The sequence below is a fragment of the Poecilia reticulata genome, linkage group LG2, assembly GCF_000633615.1.
Source record: "Poecilia reticulata strain Guanapo linkage group LG2, Guppy_female_1.0+MT, whole genome shotgun sequence".
NCBI lineage: Eukaryota > Metazoa > Chordata > Actinopteri > Cyprinodontiformes > Poeciliidae > Poecilia > Poecilia reticulata.
The window spans coordinates 8593841-8607823 of NC_024332.1; the positions used below are offsets into that span (position 1 = coordinate 8593841).

Here is a 13983-nt window from a genome sequence, read left to right on the forward strand (position 1 = left end):
GAAGACCATTAACTCATCAGACAGACAGACATGAAACCAAAGGAAAAGGAAATATGAATGAATGGAATCTAAAGGAAAGAGATGAGTGACTAATGAGGGTTAGCAATGGCGGCTGCTGAGGACCAGATGGGCAGGACGCCAGCAGTTCTTTGGCTCTGGAAGCGCCATCTGCAGGGGTCAGAGTGGAAAAGCAACGACCCTCCTCCACTGCTTCCATCGATCTCGCCTCCACTCAGATGCGTTTTGCTTGGGGCTTTGTTGCATTTGAGGCAGCTCAGGAATCAGGAAAAGACCTGGTGCGCTGAGTTATGATCAAAGGCAGAGCATGGTTCTGTGGTGGGAGCTGACAAACCGCTGTTGATGCAAACTCATTCAGAATGTTAATCAATAAAGCCAAGATGAAATGAAGAAGTGAAGCATGCTACGGCGAGGCAATGAGGAACAGCATGGAAAGTCCCATCATGCTTTGCTTCTGCTTCTAGTACCTGAGGAGCTCTTGTCCTTCATGGCCGTCATGTAGCCGTCCTCATCGGTGTCCCCTCTGGACGTCCTGTCCCCCAGGAAGATGGTGGGGTCGGCGCTGTACCTCTGGGCCCCGGGGTCCTCCGCCCCGGCTTGGCTCTGGCTGCTTTTATGGAGGCTCCCGTTACAGCGCTGGTCCTCCAGAACCGGGCCCTGGCTGCCGGACGCCTCCTGGTTCCCTCCACCATGGGCCCCCACCAGGGGCCCCTCCACTGTGTTCGGGCCCCCGTCCCGATAGCCAAACTGGTTCTGAGGGAAACATTGGCATTCTTAAATGGTAGGAACACAGCTGCTTACACTGCAGGTTAATAACTATATTTAAATGTAAGTTGAATAACATCCATCCATCCATCCATCCATCCATCCATCCATCCATCCATCCATCCATCCATCCATCCATCCATCCATCCATCCATCCATCCATCCANTCCATCCATCCATCCATCCATCCATCCATCCATCCATCCATCCATCCATCCATCCATCCATCCATCCATCCATCCATCCATCCATCCATCCATCCCAGGTTCTATATTTAACCCTTAACCTCTGTGGGAAAACCTCTAGTAAACTCATTGTGATCGTTTATATTTATACTTTTCAACCTGATTGTTGTTGTTTGGTTGTTTCTGTTAAACTCTGATGTGATTTTAACATGTAAATCTTGCAGGAAGCCTGAAAAGCATAAATCCTTTACAAGTTTTTCTGTCTTCCTCCATAAGACGTCAGTGATGGTGAAAGGCGGTCGGCCGAAGACGCAACTTTAGCACTTTGACATCAAAACAGAACCAGAACCCAGAAGAAAAGCTAGAACATGACACAACAAACAGGCCGGTGTTCCGGTGTTGGCTGACCGCGGGCTGAAGGCTTCCTGCACTGCTTCAAGCACTGAACGCTAAGCAACAATTACAGGAGCAGAGCAGCAAAAGACAAGAAGACACAGAAATGTCCTGTGGTTCTGTCCATCCTCCTCCTCCACAGCCAGCCATTATCTGCTCCTCTCTGCTGACCATGGAGGCAGAGCCACGTCTGCAGAGGTCAAACAATAACTTCAGGATGTGACTGGACAGTTGGAGCAGAGCTGCAGTCCTTCACCTCCAACATGCAGATTGCATGAGAAGCAGAGGCATGTTCCTGCAGCCCAAGGTGCATACTGCATTAGCCTGCTCTTATTGTCCATTAGCAAACTGGAACTGGAACTCGGGCCGTTTAGGAGGGGAAGCGTTATTTGCTTTGGAAGCGCTGAGTAATGAAACTGGGGGCCTGGGGACCCGAGAGCATAAAGAGTCCAGATTTAAGGCAGAGTGCTGGAATGGAAATGAAGCAACAGGCGGAGCATTAGCAGAAAGAATCACTGGTGTAGTCCAAGCTCTGAACCATTCTGAGTCCTTCTAAAGGACGGTGGCTCAGGAAGATCAAAATACAGAGATGGAAATCTTCAGAAATGAAGACATTTGGTGGAACAGCCAATATTTTAACTCACCCAAATGATCTAGTTTTAAGTTTTTGTCTGTTTGTGAAAAACTTTCTCTTTAATGTTTTTAATGTAGGAAAGTATTTGTCTTGTGTATTTGCTTTCACAACACATGATGCAGATGAAGCACATTTTCAGGCTAATAATCTGAGTACAGAGTGTTATCAGGCGTTGGCAGTCCCTCCAGGTTTCACCACAATTCACAAAAATCAACAAATCCCTGCATTTTTTCCACACTAATGAATTATTTTGAGTTTATTGCAAATGATCCAAAATGGTCCAAAACATATCAGTGCTTATGTAACTCTGACCAGACTGATGCTTTTTCATTCGCAGTAGGAACTGTTTTTAAGTGACTTCTTTACTCTGCAGGTCTGACTCAGTGTGACGAGACAAATAGACCAAAACATGGTGAAACATTCATTTGTGATGTTTTCTCATTAACTTTGGGCCACGTTGGTCTGAATGCCTGTGTGTTTTTCCATAACAAATGGAACAAATGTGTTTGTTTGATGTTCTGAGACATTTGGGACAAAAGGGAAAAACAGAAGAAAGCAGAAGGTAGAAATACTTTTCACACCTTTGATTGCTAAAGGTAACAATAAAGCACATCTTTAATTTTGCTGGCTGTGGCATCTCTTACTGTGTGTTCATTGTTTGTCAAGAATTTGTCCATTTTATGATCATATCTAACCAATAAATAATGACATGGTGGAGTCAGTGGGAGTTTTGGAGACTTGAAGTTAAATCTTTAAATATCTTGTTTATTTATACATTAAGAACCACAGACTCTTCGGGGCGAGATTTCGTTTTACTCTCACTCTATATTGATAAGTTAAACCCCGTTTTAAAAACCGCTTTAGTTTATCTTGAGGCACAAAATACCTTTGAGATTTCTTTTCAAACTACATCAGATTTAGGAAACAGTTATTTTCAGATGATTGTTGAACTCGTACAGTAAACGGATGTCAAACTACATGGTTTAACGGTAAAATGCTGTAAATGTAACCTTTCTGCCTTCCTCTGCGGCAACTTAAAGTTTTATGAACTTTTACAAATTATTTGCAAACATCACATGTTATGAACTCATCAGATGAAGCAGTAATAGAATATGTTGTATGCTGATTATTTACAGTTAGCTAATGTTATCTGTTAAATTACGTGTTGGGGTTATGATTTAGCTTCCAGTGAACAGAATTAAGCTGTAATATGTTACAAGTTCTGGGTTATGGAGTTACAGTTTGCCAGACCTGCCGATCCGTTCATTGGTGCTGAGTTCATGTCTTACTGTGGAGACATGAACAGTGAAGTGATGTTTTATCACTTCACCAAACTGAAGATGTTTTGCTGAACGAGAGAAGTACTCTTACTCGGTTGGAGTCAACGCGGGGCCTTAAGGAACCCGACGTGGCGGCCATGTTGAAACCTCGAGGCACCAGGTACTCCTCGGCGTCCATCAGGTCGTCCAGGTCCTCCTCGTCCAGCAGGCTCTGGAAGAACTTGCTGTCGTTGGGGCTGGGCAGCTTCATGCGGTCGTCTCCCTAACGCCCAAACGGAAACAGGAACGTTTACTCTTTTGTCAACCTTAAATGTTTCTCACATCAACTTCTAACGCCAGGAAAAGATAACAAAAGTACGTTTTATTTATTAGACAAACTGCCTACCAATCTGCGTATCGGTGTATAAATGTGTGAGCGTTTGTGAGTGCGAATGTGACTCTAGTATAAAGCACTGTGAGTGGTCAAAATGATTGGAAAAGCTCAGTCCATTTACCATTTACCATTAAGGAGACAGTAATCTCCTCCTAAATCCGGTTTGTAAAAATAGCAGTCGTCAAATAAGTCCAGGCAGTGAGCGTACCTGGATGACCAGGTACCGCTGGGGGTCACGGGCCATTCTGCAGAATTCTGCAGCCAGTTCCTTGAACTTGGGCCTGCTGTCAGCATCGATCATCCAGCCTGCAGGAGAAAGCAGGCAACAAAGAGAAGCTCATAAACATCAGAACGGATGAAAGAGAGAAAGAGCAAGAGAGAGAGAGAGAGAGAGAAAGAGAAAGAGAGAGACCATCTGCTGTTTCTTTTACTTTAGCCTTCCTAAAGATTCTTCACCATCTTTAATAAAAAACTCGTGCTGACCTTCTCTGGCTTTTACAGCCCTTTCATTGCAGCTCCTCTGCAAATTGGGACACATGAATACATGTAATTTGGGTATTTTCACAGGAGGCACCCAATTGTCCCCCAAATCAACTAAACTGGATGCAAGAAAAAACAAAAAACGAAAAAATACAACCTCTTTTTTAATTTTCCTCCTTTATAACTTCAACCTTCGTTTCACCTCCGAATGCCGGTTGAGCAGCGGCGACGCTCTTTTTAATTGAGTCCTGTACAATCGGAGAATGAAGTGTGCTGCTCAAGGCCATTGAAGAGGCAGATAAAAGGAGGAGTAAAGCATATTTCTGTTTTTACTTCGTTGTTGAGTCCAAGGTCCGTGTTTCTCTCTCTCCCTTGGGCTCCAGCTGCAGTAAACACAGCTAATCCCTGAAGAGAAAGCGAAGCGGCAGGTGGTGACTGGGCAGAGCTGCTGATTTCACTGACACAACCTCCATTACTTCCTCTACTACTCTGAGTGCTGAGTATTACTCAAGAAGAAAAAAATACAACAACAAAAAAAACCAATGATAAATGATTGAAGGTGAATAACTCCTCTGGATACACGCATCGCATCAATTAAAGGGAATCTGATGAGTTATAAATTAATTTCTGCTGTCGTAGAAGAATTTTTGCTCATCTGTATTTCTTAATTAAAGCCATATGTCAGAGATAAAAGAAAGGTATACCTTTCATCCAAAAAAAATAATCCAAACCATTATATTTATTTACTTAGCAGTGGACTGGGCACACTTTCATTAATTTGGTAGTAGTGGAGCTAATGTTTTGTTTCTTGTGTTTAATGTTTTTGCGAGCTTTAAAAATGTTGACTGCATTTAGCTTTCCCTAAATTGATACATTTGGATAAATTCTAAAGCGCTAATTTGTAAACTTTCAGGTGAATGAAGTTCGACACCTGAGACAAAGAGTTGATTGTCGATTGTTGAGAATTCCTCAAGTAGCTAGACGCTTACATTCACGTTTTTTTTTAAGTGGATGAAGACTGTTTACATGGTAGTTCCATTTCCTCTTTTCAAGTTCTTCCTCTCCTGTTTTTTTAAAGATGACACAAACAACCAATTCAACAAACAGATGAAAGATATCACAAATATGAACTAGCACGAGAGTTTTGTCATGTATTCCTAATGACATATGGAGGGTATCATCATGCTAAGATCTGCTAAGATACATGTGGATATTGCACTTTAGCATTAGCTTCTCCTAAAAAAATATGTGGATATAGCACTTTAGCATTAGCTTCTGCTAAAAATATGTGGATATAGCACTTTAGCATTAGCTTCTGCTAAAAATATGTGGATATTGCACTTTAGCATTAGCTTCTCCTAAAAGAATATGTGGATATAGCACTTTAGCATTAGCTTCTGCTAAAATATGTGGATATTGCACTTTAGCATCAGCTTCTTCTAAAAAAACATGTGGATCTAGCACTTTAGCATTAGCTTCTGCTAAAAAAAACATGTGTAGATAGCTTCTGCTAATTGCCATGTTGTTGTATCGCTTTAGCATTAGCTTTTGGCAATTATCATATTGTTGCGCTTTAGCATTAGCTTCTGCTAAAGAAACATGTAGATGTAGTGTTTTAGCATTAACTTCTGCTAATTATCATGTTGTATTGCTTTGGCATTAGCTTCTTCTAAAACAACATGTGGATATAGCACTTTAGCATTAGTTTCTGCTAAAAAATATGTGGATATTGCACTTTAGCATTAGCTTCTGCTAAAAAACGTGGATAGAGCGCTTTAGCATTAACTTCTGCTAATTATGATGTATTGCTTTGGCATTAGTGTCTGCTAATTACCATGTTGTTGTAGCGCTTTAGCATTAGCAGAACTAATGTTTATGACTAGTGCTCTAGGATTAGTGCAGCTAACATTTTAGCAAGCAGTGCCCACCTCTGGCTTTATTAATATCACTTTGCTGTAGCATAACAAGAGTGGATCAAACTTGATTTTAATTGTTTGGACAACATTCAAACTACTTCACAATGGTTTCTGCTATTCAGATGAATTAATGAGGAGGTTTTTAGTTCACGCTCAAACCTTCAGGCACAGAAATATTATGTTAAGCATGTTGTGATTTGACTGGGATTTTTTATTTTTAAAAAGCATTAAAACCATTTAGAAGAGCAGTAATGTGGTGTGCATAATASTCAGAGGTTCTAGATGCAGGAAAACAACCAAGCTGGGATCTGATCTTTGACGTTTGACAAGAACGAACATCAGAGTCATCAGTCAAACATGCTGAGATGTGTTGGTGTTAAAAAGCAGCACTTTGCTCATGTGCTGCTCTTTTATTTGGAAATCTAACCTACTAGTAGGCCAGGCAGACATTTTAGTGGATTGCACCATTAGTGCATATGCTGATATGTTCACTGTTTATTTTTAAGTCATGGTCGTTTTATAGAATTTGTTTGTGAGCTAAGGTGCTAAAGTTCTTAAAAGTTTAGTAAAAAGAATCCATCGTCACCCCCCCCAAAAAAAAACAAGATATGTTTTAGTCGGACGTTTAGATAAGTTGGTTAGAAATGCTGCAGGAAGCCATGCAGAGGAAAACCGTCGACTGATTCAGAAACATGTGGGCTGGGAAGACTGAATAACTTCTTGAATAAAAAATTTACTGTACTTTTGTGATCATAATATTGCTGAAAAAACAATTCCGTGAATCAATTAAAAGGAAAACATCAAACAAAAGTAGGTAAAATAAAAAAGTGTGAGAAATAGGGGAATGAAATGTGCTGCAGGGCTTTCAGACTCTGGCTGGGTCCAGTCAAACTCATTGTATATCACTAGATACTCCAACTTTATGTTGGATCAGAGCAGTAACTGTCTGAGTTTACCTTCATGAGAATTAAGAGGAACTTTCTGGTTTCAGAAACCATGCGACAAAAGCCCAAATAACCAGAAACACATTTTGTATGGATTGATTTTTTTCGGGGCGTTTCAGACACAGATGAGTTCAGACCGGGTTGAGTGATGACCAGACGGCACGGGGGAATCCGGCCAAGAAGCCGACGGCTGGCACAGCCTGAAGCATGTCCTGGCAATGTGCGTCTGGAGCGCTTCCTGGAAATATGGGAGGGTGGATCAGTCGGCAACCCGGCCCAGAAGCACCGGGGTTCTGGAAACAGCCAACAGGGTGGCGGCAGTGGGATCAGATGATGCAGAGAGAGACGGGGCTTTGGATGGGCGGTATGAGCTGGAGAGAAGTTTGGGGGTGAGGAAGCGTGGCGGTCCAGATGGAGGACGGCACCAACAAAGAACCGGACTGGAGTCTCTGGTGAGGCCGGCCTGTCCGTCACGGAGTTAAACCAGCATCGCATCATCCTGGCGCCTCGCTGGGAGGCAGCAGCTCGTCAATGACTTCTCAGCAGATGAATATTAAAGTTTTTTATTAAAGTCCAACTGATCTGCAACGACTTCAGCAAAGGAGCGTTTGGGGGAAGAAAAAGAAAAAAAAAAGCATTAATCCATTTAGTTCTATTTCTGGTCTGCAGGACGGATTAAATCATTTTGATTGGCTGATTACTAGTTTAATAATTTCTAATGGGTTCATGTGACATCTTCCCCCAAAACCTTTGATGCATTTTTATTGTTTTGAATGTTGCTGAGCATCCATCCACCCAGGATATTTAGGTTGTTTTTTATTTGTCCACAGACTTTGTGTGAAATGTGGAACCATCCATTAGAAGGTGAGTAACGTTGCTGTCTCTGATTTTCTCCTCTGTCAACTTTTAACGTTAACAGCGAAGCTAAAAGGATGCAAAAATAACACGTAAGTAAGCTCATTTTTTTAGAGTTGTGCCGTTTGCAAAAATGTCCTTGCAAACATTTCACTTAAAGACTCTGATAACAGCAGATATATTAGTCCTAAAAGAACAAAAATTCTGATAGAACCCTGTTGAAGACCTTTGCTGGGAGTCGGAACTAAATAAATAAACTTCTCTGAGCTCACTGGATTCTGCTGATCTTCTAGGAGCTTCTTCTTCTATTCTCTGTCTACGTAGTTGCCTGGCAACATCATCAAAGTAGCTTCTACTCTGGCCATGGATCCAGCATGTAATCCCAGTCACTCCTGCATTACTCCAGATGTAATGTTTTAATTAGTGGCCTTTAGAGGTGCTGACACCAGCCGCGTATTAACCAGCAGCTCTGTGGTCTCAGTTATTTTTTTTCTGTTTCCAGGCTCAAAGCAGCAACAAAACTCTCCGCCTTGCCTCACATAGAGCACATATTTCATCATGGGTGTTTACTGGAGCATGTGCATCTGCTCACATTTCACCATGACCATGTAGACGTCGATGGTGCATATGGGAGGCTGCGGCAGTCGCTCGCCCTTCTCCAGGATGTCTGGGATTTCCCGCGTGGGGATGCCGTCGTACGGTTTGCCACCGAATGTCATCAACTCCCAGATGGTCACTCCTTTCACCGCAACATGTCGACAAAAACAAGAACAAGAGGAAGAGAGGAGACGAGAGGTGAGACGGACAGTAAGGTGTGCAGACGGACGAAGGAAGCAGGACTTTGGGTCAGTTAGCGTTTAGCACCCACCGTAGCTCCACACGTCACTCTGATGGGTGAACTTCCTGTAGTGGATGCACTCCAGAGCCATCCACTTGATGGGCATCTGAGGAGACACACAGAGACTGATGGGAATATCATCTCAACACTGGTGGGATTAGATTAGTATTATTAATCTAGTTAATTCCAGGTGATAAAATACAAAACATTTTCAATTCAAAACCCTTTTTACTACTAAATGAATAAATATACAAATGAGCTCAACAATAAACATATTTATACATTTTAACCTGTTCTTCAGGTTCTTCTACCATCAGATTGGAGCCCAGTTTTATTCTAGGCAGAACTTCTTTAGAAATGTGGACATTAGCATTAGCTGCTACATGTTTAGCTTCGAGATGCTATTTTAAGCTCCACTCTCTTCACTGATAGGCTAACTCCTTATAGCACAACTTGAACACAACAATGGTCTTTTCCAGCATCCAATCAGATCCTTTAGAAGTGGAAATTAACCACGAATGAGCTGAGAGAAGAGAGGGCTGCTCATCTGTTATTGTTAGTGGATGTAGCCGGTGTGTCAGATTTACGGGTGTATCAGAAACATGATCTGGTCGGAAACTTTGTATGTAAAACAAAAATGTGGTCAACCTTGTTAAAAAATTATAAGTGTTATTTATTAGAAATTACTGTGCTAAAGTCTTGTGCCTAGATTTTAAACCTGAAATGTGGCTAAATTTCCATGTTAATCAACAAGAAGCCTGTCTGTTCCGAGCTTTTTGTTGTGTTTTATTTAGTTTTTTCTTTGCTCAATAATACTTGTATTAACATAAATAGTGAACCACACTCCTTAATAATAATTCATTCCTCTTGTATGGCATCATATTCATACCAAAAGTCAATAGGAGCACAATTATCATTTACCAGTAAAGTGCTACTCTCTACAGCAGGTACAAAACCCAACACATACACACACACACACACGCACACACACACACACACGCACACACACACACACCTACACACACACCCCCCCACACACACACACATGCACACACGCACACACACACACACACGCACACACACACACACAGGCATCAGTTGCATTTTGTGGATTTACTCCTGCATGTTTGTGTGAAACATTTGGCGAAATGTAGAAAAAAAGGAAGGAAGCATTCGTCTGAATATGAATGGCCACTTTTCTGCTATCCCTGTATTGAGCCAACTCAGCTGAGTCTGCGTTTTATGAATTTATCACAGACACCTGCATGTTTTATGGCTACAGGAGGTTATGCATTTATATATTCCCAATTCACCTGAACGTTTCCAGTGGATTGGTGAGAAGTGTTGCTCACGGATCTCCTAACGGTCACCTTTCCTAACAGCAACATGATTCCCAAACTGACGGGAGGCCAATTACTCTCCCCGTTTCCACGTGAACACACACACGCGACGACCTCCTTGCCCGGCACACACACTCACTCACTCTCTTTAGGGAAATGAAGAAGAAAGGAGGAAATGACAAGCTTCAGGTTGCACCTCCACTTCCTGTTGATGGATCTCCCGTGTCGCATCTATTTTTACCGAGAACATGCAGATGTGCTGACAACAGCTCTCATTTATCAAGGCATCAGTGGAAACCAACATGGAGTCAATCACTCAGATGGCTGCTTGCGACTCGCCCGGGTTATGAAATCATTTTTTTCCTTCTTCTTCTTCTCCTCCGCCCCCCCCCCCTCCGTCAGCGATAACAGTCTGGACTCGACGTGCGGCGGCGAACCTTTCGGGCCTCCAGCTGAATAGATGTTGCAATGAAAAGCCAATTTAATAACAGGAGTTGATCAGAACAATTTGCATAGCGGGTCTGGAGCGGCGGGGGGTAGGGAGGCTCCTGATTGATGCGGTCCACAAACAAAACAAACCGGCTCCGTTGTTTGCTTGGACAAAGAGCCTCAAAATTCTATAAAACAAACTTTTTCAGACATTTTCCCATCAGAGAACGGATACGTTTTTACTTATTTCATTTGTTCCCCTTACATATTGTTCAAAATGGATATGAATTCTATAGATCCCTTGTCATTTGTTAATACAGATTTTTTTTCAGGACCTACATGAGGGATAATCTCTGCATCCTTCCAGAATCACAACACTGACACTTCAAGACAAAATCTACCCAATTGTTCATATTAGCAGCCGCAGCTCTTTTGAACCTTCTCCCGGGTTCATGAGTGTGTTTGTTTTTGACCATTGTTCAAGAAGCGCATTTATTTGCAAGGTCAGACACTAGTGTTGGACGCCAGGGCCTAGGGTGATCTCTGCTCTAATTCATCCCGTGACCCTCGCTTTCTGTGCCAGAACAAACTGAGGCAAACTCTGGTGTGAATACTGACCAGCCTCAGTCCAAACCAAAACATACACGTCTCTTTGGACCTCATGAGCCACCGTAACTGGGCATCATGGTTCTTCTTCTGTAAACTTGTGTGCAGTCTTGTCAAACTGTTTTTATAAAATTTGAACCTCAAGGTTCCCAACATGTTAGACCAGTGTGACGTTATGATGAAGACCTTCTGCTGAGTCTCGGTCAGATTTCTACAGAATCAGGTTTAACTGAAAAACGTTAAAAAAGCAAACTCAAACCAGTTTAATACTTTATAAAATTCTGGATATGAAAAAGAAAACCTTACAAATTTTGCCATTCTGCTCATTCCTTTCAGGTGGCTAACTATCACAATTAATTTCCACCAAGATAGAGGCAACACGCAGCTCCGCGGTTCGGCCATTCCTGTTAACAATTTTCCGTTTCCGTGCCGCTGAGCAGGCAGAAAATAGCTATTTGATTGCTGGTTATAAACGCTGCCCGTTAAGAGACGTGGAAAGTAATTTCAGCACTGTTGCATGAGGATGTCGGTGAAAATCACGGCTCTGTGCTCGCGAGGTTGTCTGGGAGAAGACACCTCAGAACAGCTGAATCTTGCCGGGTCATTTGTTGTATTGACATTTAAAATGAGTGTTTACAGGGCGGGACAGAGGCGACAGAGACCTGCTAACCTACTGCTGCGCATCTGAAAACAGCTCTCCTCTGTTCCTGGGTGTGAAAATGAACTGAAGTGTTAGAGGCAGGCTAAGAAAATGTTTTTCTTTTATTTCAAGAATGATGGTTTCATGATGATACAAGCATAAAGACATGACATTTCGAGAATAAAGTTATAATATTATAAGCACAGCGTAAAAAAAAGAAAGAAAGAAAGAGAAAAAGTTGTAATAATAGCAGAAAAAAGTCTAAATAAAATCAAAATCAATTTAGAATATTGCCAGAATAAGGTTTTACATTGGGACTTTGAAGTAATATATATGAGAATATCACAACCCCCCCAAAAAACAAGTTAAATCATTAATGCTGAGGATCTTGTGAAGTTATATTGTGGTATCAGTTTTACAAGTAAAAAAATAATGTTTTAACACATCAGCATCAAATTATTACCAGTAGGAGGATTTTTAAATGATTGAGTTTATTTCAAAGACAGAACTAGACTGACGGAGCTCGACGGAATCTTTGTTCTCATTAAAACAACTTTTTTCTTATAGTTTTATGACTTTCTTCTGATAATGTCATGTTTTCATTCTACTACTGACTTGATTGTCATGATATTATGATTTTATTCAGAAATAAATCTCTTAATCTGGTCCTGACACTGTGCTGTACAGCAATGACCCCTTTTGTGCAGCTAAAACGTCTCTTAAGGTGCTACAAACACATTGCTGAGTCATTTAAAGTCAGCAAATCTGCAAAGAAAGACATTTCTAGTAGATTCTGGAGTTTTTACAGGAACGGATGACCTCCAGACAGACTGTACATTGGTCAAAGAAAATAAACAGATGGCTCCATGACAGACTCTACAGTTAGCATCTTAAATGTTAACAATGACAGTTGGGTTATCTGCAGATCTGATGTTGTTACAACCTACAAGCTGCCGATTTATGAGGTATTACCTTGAGTCTGTATGGCCATATTGATGCTGCAATATGTACATATGTACAAGGAACTGTTGGCCAGTGATGATGTATCCGCTTAGGAAGACTAATCACCAGGGGTGAAAGTGAGGGGGTACGGCAGGGTACTRCGTACCCCTAAAAGATTTAGCGGGGGTACGCAGTACCTGCAAGAGAGGGGAGCGGCTGTCTGCTGTAAAACATGAATGGGTTCACTGTGCAGCACTGAGTTCACCCACTAATCAGCCATGACTGATTAGTTTTTCAAGAACAATCTAAAACACGACTTAATCAGTTAATGAATACCTTTTTTCTCATTTCATATTGTTTCTGAACTGTTCGTGCTTTACTTGAGCTGCGATACGTCGATCGCGGAAGGTTTTGAGTCGATCTCGGCATCAGGTGACAAACTGAACGTCGCCAAGACGCTGAGACCAGCACATCCTCTGACTCCTTAATTAAAACGTTCGTAACTTTATGAAAGAACAACAACAACAAAAAAACATCTACAAAACATGTTCTTAATGAGCCAACGAATAATCTCAGTGATTATTGTTTCAACAAGGTGTTGCGAAATTCTGTGCGTTTTGGTTCCATTACCAAAATAACTAGCAGAGCAGGAGTTTAAAATTAACTAATCAACCACCGCTGTGTTCAGGGAGGCTTATTAATGATCGCAAAATAAATATCAAACCTGCAAACCTAATATCGTAACGGACTGAATGTTATGTTTTTAACATAATCTCGGGTCGGCTTGTGGAGCGCAGGACGTTGCCATGGCAACGGGTGTGCTTAAATGACAGAGAGAGATGGAAAGTAAAAAGGTGCGAGTGGTTTAGAGTTGGTCACCTGTTCGGGCTGTTTTACCTTTTTTACTTTTGCATTGACGCATCACAGCCGCTGTAGTTTCTGAACGTTCAATAAACAACAAACTTGGACTAATTATCTCGTTCTTTGTGAGTATACGTCATTTACAACAAACATAAAACACGGTAAATATGTTTCATTAAGTATTTAACAAACAAATGGCTTCTWCCGCGATAATTATGTGAAATTTAATTAATTGTCTAATATAAAAAATAGTTTGGTGCTGTCGGGCTCAGAGTCTGAGAGGCTTTTCCTTTATCAAACAATTTTGTTTTTTGCCTCTTATTTAGTGGACATATTGATGTTGATGAGACTTTCTTCAAAATAATAAACTTTTTAAACTTTTATAATTCCATCCATCCATCCATCCATCCATCCATCCATCCATCCATCCATCCATCCATCCATCCATCCATCCATCCATCCATCCATCCATCCATCCATCCAT

At 41.5% G+C, this 13983-nt stretch overlaps 1 protein-coding gene across 1 annotated transcript in view; it reads right to left on the reverse strand.

Annotated features, from left to right (window-relative positions):
• Positions 1–13983, reverse strand: part of LOC103476823 (receptor tyrosine-protein kinase erbB-4) — a 112467-nt gene that overhangs the window by 8123 nt on the left and 90361 nt on the right. Inside the window, exons 20-24 of the mRNA XM_017302062.1 lie at positions 8712–8787; positions 8436–8582; positions 3857–3954; positions 3367–3537; positions 486–771 (exon numbers count right to left, since the gene is read on the reverse strand). Of these exons, the coding sequence (XP_017157551.1) occupies positions 486–771; positions 3367–3537; positions 3857–3954; positions 8436–8582; positions 8712–8787 (778 nt within the window). The remainder of the gene's footprint in view (positions 1–485; positions 772–3366; positions 3538–3856; positions 3955–8435; positions 8583–8711; positions 8788–13983) is intronic.